The sequence below is a fragment of the Pyxicephalus adspersus genome, chromosome 3 (genome assembly GCF_032062135.1).
Source record: "Pyxicephalus adspersus chromosome 3, UCB_Pads_2.0, whole genome shotgun sequence".
NCBI lineage: Eukaryota > Metazoa > Chordata > Amphibia > Anura > Pyxicephalidae > Pyxicephalus > Pyxicephalus adspersus.
This window is the reverse complement of record NC_092860.1, coordinates 81,901,101-81,916,967: the sequence shown is the minus strand read 5'-3', so window position 1 is coordinate 81,916,967 and position 15,867 is coordinate 81,901,101. Positions and strand designations below refer to the sequence as shown.

The 15,867-nt window shown below is 36.0% G+C and overlaps 1 protein-coding gene across 1 annotated transcript; it reads left to right on the top strand.

Annotated features, from left to right (window-relative positions):
* The first annotated feature begins 9,344 nt into the window (after positions 1-9,344).
* On the top strand, positions 9,345-15,456 carry NKX6-1 (NK6 homeobox 1). Its single transcript, XM_072407099.1, has 3 exons — positions 9,345-9,960; positions 11,323-11,495; positions 14,026-15,456. Exons 1-3 carry the CDS (start codon positions 9,345-9,347, stop codon positions 14,272-14,274), a joined length of 1,038 nt encoding a protein of 345 aa, XP_072263200.1. The 3' UTR covers positions 14,275-15,456.
* Positions 15,457-15,867: the final 411 nt, after the last annotated feature.

Below are 15,867 nucleotides of genomic sequence, written 5' to 3'. Positions count from 1 at the left end.
CTGCAAAATGTAGAATTTTCGAAATGCATTTTTAGATTTGGAAAATATTTTAGCAGCCCACTTTCAAGGTCTCTTTAAAAAACCTGCAGTTTTCTCACAAATGTTTTGATATCACTTTCTGCTGTTTTCCCTACACTTGTTGTTTGTTCAGTACGTTGAAGTGTAGTGTAAAATGCCATATCAGTGAGCTGTGGATATTCCTGTCCTTTTTCATTCATAAACAGCCTAATTTCATCCAAGCAAACTACAAATCTCTCCACAGGACAATATTGTACATAACAATTATACTGTGCCCGAACCTCCTCCTCCAAGTGCTTGAAACTGTCGAAATTTCAGAGCACGAGCTATGGTGTAATTCACCATTTTTGTGAAGCAAAGAGCTTCTTGATGTATAATAAAATGGAACTGAATGATTTGATGTTTTTTTTTCTTTAACAAGGAACTGTATGAAACCAGATGTTGCCCCCACCATAAAAGGTGCCCCATCACTAGTAATTGAAACCACTTTTTCTGGTCTTACGTCTTGTGACAAAAAAGCCTCCATCACAGCAATGTAGATATCTATCCCTTGTGTTCTTTCAGGCAAGGACACCAGTTTCACCAGCTCTTCTCTCATGATGTCACCAATAGCATAACGCAAAATTACTGTTAGCCTTGCATGATTATTTAAATCTGGGCTTCATCCAAGCACATGGAGTAACAGGCTGCCTTTTGTAAGTCAGTGGTGAGCTGCTGACTAACATCACTTGTCATGTGCTAGATCTTTAATACTATTTTTGCTGAGTGGCATCTCAGAGATGCGTTGAATAATTTTAACCTTGTTTGGGAAATCATGAAAAAGGGAATTACTCTCAGACAACATGGTTGTTTTTATAATATCCCCACCAGAGAGGGGCTTACCATGTTTTGCTATGCACAGTGAAATTTGAAAACTGTCAGCTGTCAGATGATTTGTTCTAGTAAGATAGTTAAAAACTAAAACAAAAACTAAGATACTGGGAATTATATTTCCTCAATTTCCCATCAAGAAACTCTTTTCTTTCAGTTTCACCAAGTTTAGCAACACTTTTTTGGTGCCTTCTGACACTTGTTGTGTGACACACAACACTTTCATTACACAGAATACATACCCCTTTCCCATTGCATTCAATCGCTCCAAATGACTCTGTCCACTATCTGTTTTTGCTTTTTTTGCTGTACTCATTTTTGGGTGTTCAAGACGAAGTCTACAAAAAAAAAAAAAAATGAAGCACTCAATACAAATCTATCTCTATACCAAACATTACACTATTAGGTAACACTAAAGAAATAGATATTCCCTGAATTAACAATCTATGGCAATGATTGTTAGCTGGGGTTCCTTTTGAATTAGCTGACCACCAGCGCAAGGGGGCAATGTTCCACTGACTACCAGCTTTTGGCCTGCTCTGAAAAAAGGCATCTGAGTGCATTTCCTACCTTTGATTCCCCTCCACTGTAGATGCATTGGACCTACTTCTTGGGGAATTTGCATTCATTGAGAAGATCCCCTGGAAACCACAGCATGAGGCAGCCCCCTGGTCCTGGGGGACAAGCTACAGGCACCAAAAATGCTGTCCTAATTGTAAGTAGGGCAGTAGGGCAGTCTTTCAAACTGATCAGAAGGAGGGTACTAACTACTGGTTATCACAGAAAAATATAAAGCAATGATAAATTCCCTGGACACCAATGATGAATCATTTTACGTTGGATTTATTGAACATTGAGAAGATCTCCGACACTGGCTTTCCTTAGCCAATCAAAGAGCGCTAGAGGTTTTGAATGGGAAGACTTGTTCCCATTTAACCTCCAGTGCAGGCACTGCATTCGTTAATCTGCACAGCCCGCTATCTTTTTTTTAAAACATTTTTTTTTTAATTCGGGCTTGATCAGCAAATTTACACTGGCCATTCTCCCTTACGATTTCGGTAAGAAAGAACGGTCAAATTTGCTGCAAGATCGAGTCGCTCATCACTAGTAACTATATGCAGATTTAATGGGTACTTTGTCAATCTTTTTTAAAACCCTTGCTAGATTTACAACCCTTTTTCCAACATTGCAGATAGTTCTTTTGAATCTTGGCATGATAACACCACTAGTGATGAGAGTAACTGATGAATTTTTGCAAAATGCTGCAAAAATAAAATTTTGTATTTCTCTGTAGTGTGGGGTCACTGGAGCACAATGTCATAAACACAGGGTCGCCAGAAAATTAAGGTGATGCTCTGTATGCTTGCAGTAATCCATAGGAAGAATGTCACGGTCCCTTCCGTGACTGAGGTTAGAAGACTTGTGAGACTAGCTGCACGTGAGGTTATCTGACTGTCTCTTTGTTTTTTACTTGTTTCTATGTTGTTGTTTGTAATGACCACACCTCTTGTATCAGCTGCAGCTGGTGGTCATTACTGCTCCTCCATTTAGTCTGGCATCACACTTCATGCTATGCGGTTGATATTCACTTCTTCTGTGAAGAGCTTGTGTGTTGTCCTCTTCAGGGTTCCTACTCCTCCATTTGCTATTTAAGATAAGTTGAACTACTTTTGGTGTTTTGTTGTTCTTTTGTTGTTACTAGGCCTCAGGGGGACGCTGGTTCTTTCATCAGGGAAGGAACCAGTAGTCTCAAGCCCAGTCACTATTTCTATGGCAGTTCAGGGCAACTAGGGCCTAGGTTCCAGTGTATGAATATTCCCACCTTCAGGGGATATTCATACTGATAGGAGTCAGGGCTAGGTTAGGGTGTCCGTAAGGGTGACCGTTCCCTTATCCCTAGCCGTTGTAGCCGTTGTAGGCCTAGTCCCTTGCCCTTATCCTTATGTGTTCATTCTGGTGAACCTTCCCCCCTCCCCATAATCCATGACAAAGAAGCTATGGGTTGAAAATTAGAGGAAGTAGGCATTTTCCAGAAGCATTTTTTTAATGCATGATGAAAATTTGCTTATTTTTTATTGAAATGTTAGCTTTTGCAAACATACAACATTTATGTTGAAAGACATCTTGCCTAAAATTGCTTAGTAATGCCTAGACCCCAAACACATCATTAGGAAAAGAGAACACAAGATTTTTGATATAAGTGGTTTAAATTAGGCAGGTTTGCTACTTTAAAGGAATGCAGGTTGTTGGTCTTTGATTTATTTCTTTTTGGCAAAGTATGAGCACATCTAACTACTTACCTTTGAACACTTTGGCCAGGCCAACATCCTCACTTTCCACCTTTTCTATGAGGAAACGGTCTGACACAATTAACAAGCAATCCCGCAAAACTGAACCCCTAATACTCATCTTTTTTATTTGAAAATGCTAAAGAAATGTTCAATAAATCCAATGTAAAATGAATGATCATTGGTGTCCAGGGAATCTATCATTGCTTTATATTTTTCTGTGATAACCAATAGTTAGTACCCTCTTTCTGATCAGTTTGAAAGACTGCCCTACTTACAAGTAGACAGCGTTTTTGGTGCCTGTAGCTTGTCCTCCAGGGGGCTGCCTCATGCTGTGGTTTCCAGGGGATCTTCTCAATTAATGCAGTCGTGGTAGCATTCATTGAGAACAGTGTGTGATCCCCGGCGCTAGAGGTTTAAATAACTTCTAGTGCCCTGGGGATCGCACACTCTTCTCAATGAATGCAGCCACAGCTGCAATCATTGAGAAGATGCCTGGCAAAAGAGAACCTCCTGACATTGTAATATAAGTATCTCTTACAAATGGTACATTTGTTACAGATACAAATGTATTATTTGTAAGAGATACTTATAATACAATGACAGGAGGTTCTCCTGTGCTGGGCATCTTCTCAATGATTGCAGCTGTCACTGCATTCATTGAGAAGAGTGTGCCATCCCCAGGGCACTAGAGGTAAATTAGCCTCTAGTGCCCGATGATCCTAGAGGATTTCCAGGGCTGCATCTTGCAGCAACACAATTACTAAGAGCCTCATCCAGGCCCTTTATCCTCTTTCCCAGGTGAAAATTAAAGCAACACATTGAAATCACTTCAAAATCTGGCCTTACAATTCTCACCATGGGCACCACCAGGGTAATCTAAATAATTGTGTACCATACAGCCATTTAGGGGCTTTGGTTCTCATCTATATACAAGCCTTCTATGTGTGCTAATTCTAAGGAATAGCATCTCTTCCAGGATTCTAAGACCTCATTCATAATATTACAATAACCACTTTTTAGTGGTGACCTTCCAGCTTTTTATTACTGGAACAGTTTTGCTGTGTATGTTTTTAACTATTTTTTGTTCCAAAACGTAAAAAAGTTTTTAGAGCAGTGTAAAAAAAGGGTTCTGGGAACAGGTGTCTCTATGGGGACATTTTCTCTCACTCAATTTTTCTGATGACAACTGTGAAGTTTTGAATCCCCAATAAGTTTCTGTTTCTTATAACACTGGCCACCATATGCAATAGAATGGTTAATTTATCGAATAAGGATACAGAACGCAACACAAACTTGACAGGCATTTTAACCCTTTCCTAGTCTATCATAAAACTAAAAAAAATAATACACTTCGGCTATGCATGTATTAAATTTTGGCTTGTGCACTGTTCCTGTTCACTTTTGTTTTCCCCTATTTTCCTTCAAATGGAGGGACACAGGGACAGCATAAGTTTTCTCTCTGGAGGTAGGAAAAAATTGAAGAGTTAGAGGCTTTTATAAATGACCCTGAAGTGTATGTGAAGACCGATAGCAAACCATTGTGAGATTACAGAGATTAAGATCATTGACATTGTGCTCCTGTGCATTATGGTAACATTTCTCCACCTCTGAAAGTTCAGGATTGGAATGAGTATGGAATAAAAGCTGCCTGAATTGTTTTGGAAAGTCATATTTTCTTGTGAAGTTATAAAGCTGTAGATTAAGAGGTCTTTTTTTAAAGAAGTGAATCTGACATTCACTGGGGAATCACTACCTCTTTTAAACACACTGACCTGGAAGATTCTACACCTGGAAATGTTTCAGTAAATGTCACCTCTAAGTGTTTCCCGCTTCTGCTTTAATATATATATATATATATATATATATATATATATCATCCTAAACTATAAGTAAACTCTCTTATGACCCTTAAGGAATTTTGATGTTTCATCCTCAAATTAGTAACTGGTAATGGTTTATGTTTTTGAGTTAATTCTTCCTGTTATACCTAATTTTTCATTTCAGTTATCTGTATGTTAAAGTCAGCCAAGGGTTAGGACCACATCTGACAATAGAGATACTTTGAAAATTTAATCTAAAGAAAATATACGAAAAAAAAATATTACGTTTTAACTTTTTGTTTACTGGTCTTTTAAAATGCAGGAAACCAAGAAGACATATACAAATGTAATATTTCAGTATCAAACAACTAATTTTAAAACTGCCTGGATGTTACATGATATTAAATTTTGAATATTGCAGCATACCAGTGATTAGATTTGGTGGCTATGTAGCTTTTGTATTTTTCCAGGCTAAGCACATTTTCTGCAATACAGAAAAATGAAAAATACTTGCTGGCCTTGCTAGAACCCTACTCTCTTTGTAACTTATCTGCACTGATCCAAAATCTCAAACCAGGCTTTTAGCTTTTCCAACTACATTCTGTAGTCTACAGGACACACTTCCCCTATGTTGTGTAAGTGAAAAGAGGTGTTCTGTAATTATACTACCTGATGTAAGGTGACAATGTTGCTACTCCATAAATATAGTACAATATATAGATATATATATATACATACATATATATATACACATATAGATAGATATAGTACAATAAGTGTGGTCATTCTAGGACAGGAAGTGTTTAATTAGCAGAATCAGTATAAAGCCTACAACACATTCCACTGCATCTAAGAACTGGTAATCTGCAATATAAAACTTTCTTATTTTTAATTAGCTGCCCTTAAAACACAAATTGGAGCTAGATTTACAGAGTACATAATCCAAATATCAGGAAATTCCACTTTCCCCAACAACTACAAAAGCAAACTGTCATGTCTTTTTTCAACCGCTAGAGGGAGACAGAAGTTCAGACATAAATGGCCCGAACAATTCTCATAGCCCGACTACTGCTTTATGAACAGCATGGCACTGCAGCAAATCAAAGCTCTGACCAACCATTTTTTACTAGGGCTAATTAGACCATCAATACAAATGCATAAACTAGGTGGCACTAAGCACCCTCTGGGTAACATAGCAAACATGATGAGAGCAATCTGGCATAGTTGGCATACACATTTATATAACAGATCACACCGTTCTCTCTGATTCCTTGTGTTTGATGTGTAAAATATTCATTGAATACATTAAATAAATGATCGATACTTCCATGGCTACCTAATAAAAAAATTCTGCATACAGTTTAACAATTACTTTAAATGCATATGATTAAGAAATGATCTTAGAACTATTTACATCCATGTGAATAAAATTATTTTTAATAGAAAATATTTAGCATCATCAGCTTATATGTAAATAAAAAAAAATAGTTTACATGATATGAATAATATTAATATAAGCTAGCGATTGTTCAAACGACTAATAATAGGAGTAGCTGAGCTGTATATTCCATATGTGTGCTGTCCTTATTGGCAAAACTCTTTATGTGCCCACTATATATAAAGAATGCCTGTGGACTTCTGTTAAACCTGCACAATGCTGCACAAGATTATTTTTTACTTTTCCAGATCTGTTCACAATTCTATGTTTTGTATTATATGATACATAGCTATACATTGACTATATATATAAACTAACATTTAATGTAAGGTTACAGTTTGTAATTTTCTGAAAATTGTTAATATGAAAATAAAATGTCATTGATCTGTTTTTAGAGTCTTCATTGTAGAAGGCAAAACTCGAATAAATCTTTACTCAAATATATACATTATCATAATGATTGTGACAGTAAGATAATAATAGGAAAAGTAAAAGTAGAAGAATGAAAACAAAATATTAATACTAATAATATTAATAATCACTGCATGCTTCTTTTCAACTTTTTTGGACAGCTTGAATCCTCTCCCTTAAAAACAATTGAATCTCCCTTAAAAACAATTAATACCAATTTGAATTTACCTAAGATTCTGATTTCTATATTCCTGCTCAGCAATCCCAACTCAGACCCAGACTTAGTCCTCGTATCGAAAAGATGTGCACAGAAGACTTTTATTTTCCAAGAGATGAGAAGCTATTACACTACTATCAGAAATTTGTTTCATCTGCATGGTAAACGCTAAAAGCCAAAGCTACTCATTTAAAAAGTCATTACCATTTAGCATATGCATTCATCTTATCAGTCAATAGAAAATATAATGGCAATATAAAATAAAACTGATTGCATTCTTCAAAATAGCAGATCATTAATGGAAACTCGGACATCTGTCTTCTGAATACACTTTCAAAGAAATAGTATGTATGATAGTAATATGTTACTGTATGCGGTATAAATCATTTTATATATATAAATATATATAAAATTATAATATATATATATATATATATATATATATATATGTATTTCGCAAACAGATGGTGCCATCAGCCTTGCTATGAAATGGGGCTGCCAAGTGTGCTCATTCCCTGGGTGATTGTGTGCTCCAGTCTATAATCGTGTATAGGAACAGTTATATTATTTCTACAATTAGCATTAGTATTGAGCCCGCTGGGAGTTCCCCCACAATTGCAGCAATTTCTGATATATATTTGCATTTTGAGTCGAAACTCTCAATTTTCGCCTTATTAAGATAAAATTTACTTGATGTATTAAAATAAAAAAACGTGTGTATAAAAGTAAACTTCCACAGTTAAAGCACTTTTGGGATGTTGATCTATATGATTATATATCTATAATATTATGTTAGTAAAGGACACCTTAGCCCAGTGATATAAGTCTTCTAGAAGCAGGTATGACTCATATATATGGGGCAGTATGCAGTAATTAGATGGTAAAGAATTATTACTTCATTAAATCCCTGATTAACACATCACATTAGTAGTCCTCATTATTGGAGTCACAATTGTCACAATTGACCAAACGTGAGCTCATTTGTGTAGGTTACATTTTATTAGGGTTAAGGGTCTCTGCGACATCCTGCATTCACAATAATACCGAGAGCTCTACTATTAACTCTTCCACACTTTCCTTTGATTCATTAAAATGTATAGTGTATGTTAAAAGAAATAAAATCACAATCATTGAAATCGTAACTTTCTCTAGGTCCCGTGGTATGGCTGCTGTTATCAGAAATAAAAGAAAAATAGAATATAAAATAAAAATATATAACATATATCAAAATCAAAATATTTTACAATTCTTCTACTAATACTATACATCTGCATGCTTATACTATATATTTAATTACTATATTATATTTATATTGATATATTAGTGAGTGGACATTCTAGTCAGTGGAGTCTCTTTTATGGCATGTCCATTCTGTATTTAACACATTGCATATTGCCATATGGCACTTCATAAATTGAGAGGAGCCCATTGAATATGCGGTCATCTCTCCCATGTCATAGTAAAAAAAAGATGGGCTTGTCATAGGCAATAAGTCCCCATCCTCTCCAGAAATCTGATTGGTTCACAAAAGTGGGGGCCTTGGATTTCCTCCTGCAGATCATTTAGCAAAGGGGGCATCAATGATCCCACTACACCGCGCCTAATGCAAACCGGCTCTGCTCCCCTTGGGACTGATTGATCAGCCAATCAGGGAGCGAGGTGGGGTCTGGGGACGTCACAGCATCGCCTCTATTGGTCCCGCGCTATAGGTGAAGGCGGACACGCCCCTGCCGGGTGATTGACAGCTGGACTTGTCCCTCCATCCCCTCTCCTTGTAGAAGAGATTGTATTACCTTGGAGAGCTTCCTCTGCTGTCAGACAGAAAGAAGGTGAAGAGGTGGGAGGAGAGATAAAACTGCCTGGAGAGTCGCAGAGAGTTCAGCATTTACTTGGAGCAAGCAGGTGATGTGATATCACTTATTTAGCTTGCTGTGTGTGAGCAGTGAGAGGAGATGAAGAGGTGATCCTGCTTGTCTTATGGAGCTTCAGCTACTGCAATCAGCTAACTTTACCCCTATGTGGAGATAAGAACAATACAGGACTACAGCCCACCCTGATCCTTCCAATCTTGGGACTGGATCCTCCCTTCTGCTGGCACAGGGAGTGTGGACAGAACACAGAAACTACAGCTGGGCTGTTCTCTGACTTCTACACCTTCCACAAGAGACTCTTGGCCATTGTGCCCTTTCTGATGAACTAGAAGGACCAGCATTGCTCAGAAGTACCTGCTCAGACCTTCCATTTGTTCCCAGCTTTGTGTAAATATTCCTTGCCCGGTGATGTTAGCTCTAGGGCAGATGGATGGCACAAGGCAGAGCGCTTTCCTCCTCAGCAGCCCTCCCTTGGCAGCTCTACATAGCATGGCAGAGATGAAAACTCCTCTGTACCCAGCATATGCTCTGCCCAGTCAGCCCTGTTCTTCTGCCTCCTCGTCATCCTCGTCCTCTTCTTCCTCATCCTCACCTTCTCCACCCTTGGCATCGCCAGGCTCCCTGAAGCTTTCACCCTCCTCAGGCGGCCTGTCCTCCCTGGGCACCCCACCACCTCAAATCTCAGCAGCTACACCCCATGGCATCCAGGACATCCTGAGCCGGCCAGTCATGCCTTGTCTGCCCTCTCTAGCAGGGGCAGCCCTGACCCCCAACACCTCTGTATCCCCAGCTGCTGTGGCCTCTACCTCCACTCCTGCTGGCCTCCTGGCAGGACTCCCCCGATTTAGCAGCCTAAGCCCCCCTCCACCACCCCATCCTGGACTTTACTTTAGCCCCAGTGCAGCAGTGGCTGTGGCCCGGTACCCCAAACCTCTGACAGATCTGCCAGGCAGGACCCCAATCTTCTGGCCAGGAGTGATGCAAAGCCCACCATGGAGAGATGCCAGGCTGGCCTGTGCACCCCGTAAGTACTTCATCCTGTCGGGTCAGGGGCTTGTGGGCATAAACTTACACTAAGTACCAGAAAATGTAAAGACCAGGCCTGGGAGATGTTCAACAATCATGCAAATTGTGGCAGAATAAATCATTAATAAATAAGAATACATACTAACCAGGTATAGAAATTATAATTCTTCATTTTTAATTAACAGAAATAGATATTGTAATTCAACCTTTTTATCGAGCAGAAACTGTAATCCTACATTTATAGAAATTGTAAACTACATTTAAACAGATAAAGACATTGAAAAACTATATACATATTTAACAGATAGAGAAATTCTACAGATATAATAATTATATTTTAAACAATACAATTCTACATTAATGTTAAACATATTGAGAATTTGCAATGCGACATTTACAAAAAAACTAAAAAAGTAAGTCTGGTGTCAGCAACTTTAAATTCGGATTTCTGGATGAAAAGTTCACTGTATAATAAAGATAATTGTTATTGGGGAATATTAGAGAATAACTAGTGCAAAGAGATTTTTTTATTTTCTATCTAAATAATCCATATTATACTTGTTCATTTGGTATTATAGAAATTATGGCAGAGTGAAGTTTTATTATTCAGAAAGGAAATCATTGGCAACAAAACTGCCAGCAATGACACTACTTTAGTTAATTCGTTACACAATACAATAACTATTTTTGTATATATATATATATATATATATATATATATATATATATATATTCGGCTTCAAATTAAAATATGCTTTAAAAAAAAAGCCCAAATGTATTTGTATTTAAATTGTATTTATGTAACCGATAGAATCTGAAGAAAAGAATATCTTTTATATAATATTTACAAAAATAGTTTCTATATTGTTGCTTTCTGGTGCCTCTTTTAAACCTGCATACAGTACACAAATTGACACAAAAAACATTTACAGAGACAACAAGTAACCACATCATACGAATCTATTATAATCAACAAATTCTGGTGACATGTACAAATACGGTTCTAACTAAAATACAAATTTAGAAGTTGCACTGTACTAGATATTACTAATATATATGTTTTTTTATTTTTCACAGCTATAGGAAATGTTAATAAAAATTATACTAATCTTTTGGATGCTACTGCTAAAAAATAATATATTTATTGTTGCTATTTGTATTATTGTTGTTGTCATTTTGGTTATCATTATAATTATATTGTCAGTAGAATATTTTGTAATGATCAAAAAAGGTTACTTGTTATTTGTAAGTGGTATCTGATTTCTTTCTGCGTCTTCTGACCCCACTATACACACAATTGAAGGGTATAGATGTAATCACATGCCAAGAAATAACATGCCCCTTTTTATTCTCCTTTCAGATCAGGGCTCAGTGCTGCTGGATAAGGATGGCAAGAGGAAACACACGAGGCCCACGTTTTCCGGGCAGCAGATTTTCGCCCTGGAAAAGACTTTCGAGCAGACGAAATATTTAGCTGGACCAGAAAGAGCCAGGCTGGCATATTCCCTGGGCATGACAGAGAGCCAGGTCAAGGTGGGTGCTCAGTCATACAAAGTCTGTATAAATCATTGCTTGTATTATTAAAGCGTATATACAGCATTTTATTGTAGTTTATAGGTTGGACTATTAATATTTTTATTTATTCCTATTTAAAAAAATTACATTATGAACATAAAATTTAACACTTTGTGAAGTTGAATTTTAAGTCAAACTAATTATTATCCTTTAGCTATTAGTACTATTGCTATTGTTTTTCGATTATATGTGTGTGTGTGTATATATATATATATATATATATCATAAATCAATTATGCACATTTTAATAAAATATTGATATGTTTTATATATACATATATATATATATATATATATATATATATATTAATTATCTATACCTAAACAATGCACTAATATTTTTCAATGATCAGTCAAGTGTGAATAAAGAAATTCTTCTTCCAATCTGATTAGACATTTGAAGTAAGAATAAGTCCCCTGGTAATTAGTAAGTCCCCCGTGCTAATACTAATTATTTGTCTGATATGCTTATTAGAATAATTCTGGAATAGTAGATGATAGGGATATATAAAATCTGAAATAGGCAGTCACAAAAAACTCCATCCCTAGGAGGTCCCATCACCCCGGTGACTTCTCTGAAGCGCCAAGCTTGTTGCTGCTATTGTACCAAGCAGGGAAGAAAGTTGAAGAAGAAAAAAGAGTTTTCATTTTACGAGGGGCACAATAGCAGCTGGATCACCTGTTGCCATTGTAAGCCTTGTCTTGTGCCGTGTCACTGTGTTATCTGGAGGCGCTCATTTGTCATGGTAAATGTCTGATAGTGAATACACTACAACCTATTCAGTGATCCCAGGCAGGGTTCTATTCTCCCCCCTCAATTCCCAGGCTCCCAGCAGCTACATGTACACACACCTGCTACAGAATAGGCGACCGGGACCCCATCAGAGGCGTACAATAAATATATATACACAAATGTACATTTCTACAGCATGTTAGTTCTATTCGTATTATTAGTATTTAAACTAAGCAAATAGATCTTTGGTATTATTGGGGAAAATATGAAGATTCTTTAATAATATTCATCGATTGGAATAAACACAATTATTCATGATTATTTTATTGTATCCTAATAATAATAATAATGATTGTAATATATATATAGATATATATATGATTGAGAGAGTACATTAAAATAACAAATATTAGTACATTAAAATAATAATGAGCTGTTTATTTATTTCTCTCTCTCTCTCTTTCTATATATATATATATATATATATATATATATATAGTTGTTATGATAATTATTTTTTATTTTTTGTACAATGCAACTCAGTAAAATAATAGGTATAATCGTGTGTTCCTTCTTGAAAATATGAAGGCATATAAACGATATCCTTTCTATCTCTATCTATCTATCTATCTATCTATGTATCTATCTATCTATCTATCTATCATCTATCTATGTATCTATCTATCTATCTATCTATCTATCTATCTATCTATCTATCTATCTATCTATCTATCTCTCTATCTATCTATCTATCTATCTATCTATCTATCTCTCTATCTATCTATCTATCTATCTATCTATTTTTTATTGGCATTTTTTCTTTGGATCAGGATCAGTGTTAGCTGCAGATGTTTAATACAGTTCAGGAAAAGTTCCCTTTTACTATAAATCCCCCTTGTACATCATTTGGATGTTTGAAGTCCTCCTCGAATTATACAGTAAATCAGCCTCCTTATACAGAACATAAATTGCTAGGGTCTGTTTCATGACAGCAGTAATATATTAGAAATAACACTCATAAATTTAGATTGATATAGATGTGATCAGCTCCCGCAAAGGTAATACTAGCTATGTATATTTGGAATTAGATGTCACATACATAAATAGATCTTAGTGTGAGGAAATGTTTTGTGAGTTTTTGAATTATTAGGAGAGGCATTTTAGAAGTGTCTGGGGTGTTATCCATGATTGTCCTCATATGGGAATCTCTATAGAGGGCGTCACTTCTTTCCTATAATTTCTTATAAAATCAAACATATAACACGCAATTTGGAATCTAACAGTTCCTCTAAAAATGAAATCCTGACTTGTTAAGAAAGTTAAAAATACTTCAGTAAACTGTAGCTATGTTCACATAAATACCCGAATCTGCAGAAAATGAAAATTGCCAATTTCTCAATTATTATTTACAATTACCAAAACATTTTTTTAATTTATTTAATTTTTTGCTTTTGTGAAAGTTTTTGACCTGAGCATAAAACTAATTGGTCTGGTAGAAAAACGTTTTTGTATTTAATAAACTGCAGGGCAGTCTTTCAATAAACTTGCTTACAGCAACCAAAATCAGTTTTGTGTCGGTAGAGCTTAGAATAAATTCTCAGTAGTTAGTGACCAAGGAGTATAAGGATTTTCTAAATAGTATAAATATTTAATATATCCTTTACCACAAAGAAAATGGTCTTCCTTTATCCATGTGATTTCCAAATGTTTAAATTACCGGATCAGTGCTGTAAACTATGTTTGGTGTCCTTGCAGGTATGGTTCCAGAACAGGAGAACCAAGTGGCGCAAGAAGCATGCAGCAGAGATGGCCACTGCCAAGAAGAAGCAGGACAATGAGACAGAGAGGCTGAAAGGAGCTTCAGATAATGAGGATGAGGATGATGACTACAACAAACCCCTGGATCCTAACTCAGATGATGAAAAGATCACCCAGCTCCTGAAGAAACACAAGTCAAACAGCTCGTTGCTCCATCAACAGTCTGAGAATGACAGCTCATCTTAGAGGGCTGCAGAGCCCACCAGCTTGGGCCAGTGATGGGACATTGGACATGGAATGGGACAGCCTCAGAATACTTTCTGATTACCTTGTCTTTCCATCAGCACTGCACCTGTAGCAAGGCCGAAATAAGGCTTTTTATTTTGTGAGATGTATATATATTTTTCTAAACAATGAAGGAACAGACTTCTCTATCAATAGCTATGCCATTCCTACAAGAAAGCTCTATACAGCTGATGGCAGATCTTTTTTTCTTTTGCCCAGCTGATCACCTCTGGAGGGAACAAACAGTCCCAATCTGCATCCAGACTGCTCAGGAATTGGCAGTCCTAGCTAAGGATTCACTAAATCAACTCGTTTGAAGGCTCTTGTAAATAAATAGTGAGTCACTTTGACCAGAGGTTACTCCACTGTGAATGTTTCAATGTAAAGTAACTGTCTTTTGTGTTAAAAAAGGCAAAAGGGGGGTAAAGGTAGGGGGATCATGTGACCCTCTCCTCCACATCTGTTACTTTCCACCCATCCTGACCCTATAGTGTCCACTTAGTTAAAGTCTTCTTATTGCATAGCATCTCTACCCCCCTTTCCTGATCAATCAGTTACTTTTTATTTGGTTACACAGTCCTTGGTATTTATTACTAATTAAAAGTATATATTTGAGCATAGAATGGCATTCAAGCAATGCCTTTGACTCCTAATGCAATCGATCAATGCTACTACTTGCAGGGGGTTCAACCCAAACTAGAACCTATATTGCAATACAAAACTTTTTTTTATGTATGATAAATTTACTATAGGATATGTAAATTGCATTCTTTTTAAACTATAATTACACTGATATATTGGCATCTTAAAGGCTATTAATTTATATAAACGTGTTTCAGTTTTGAGAAGCGTAAAGACTTTTGCGAAAACCATAAAGTATATAATGCACTTTTTGTTAATAAAAAAAAATGTTCAAGGTGACTAAATAGAAAAATCAGCCACCTAAGACACAGAACTCTAAATAATATGGTCTCGTAAGAGATTTAAGTAAACTCTTTTATGAACAGTATTTTCTTTTTTTTTTTATTTCAGCACTTTGGGTTTATTTTGCCTGTATATGTTTATTATCTTCAGTAAAACATGTGTTCTCCTGATTTCAATTTACATTTGTATCGATGATGACACTTATGTTTTCTGTTATTGTGTTTCTTAACACACAAATTCACATGGAATACAATAATAAATGACCCACTTCACCAAACATGCAATGAAATATATTTGAAGTAAGTTTATTCAAAAGGAAATTGTGTTCATATATTACATACACATGTAAAATCAAGAATATTCCAAACTTTTACATTCTAACACTCCTCCGTTAATACGCATGTAAAAAATACTTGTAAAAAGCGGATTTGACCTTAGCATTGATCTTTTGAACTTGAGCGATTTGTATTTTGTTTTAGTATACAGTTGTTAGCTTTTATCTATTGTAGTGATACTAGGATTATACTATGCGCTGTATAAGGATAACCTCATCTTTTTGTAACAAGTGTTTATAGGGACAATGTAGCAAAGTTACTGAAATTCTTCACAATTAAAAACTACATCACTACA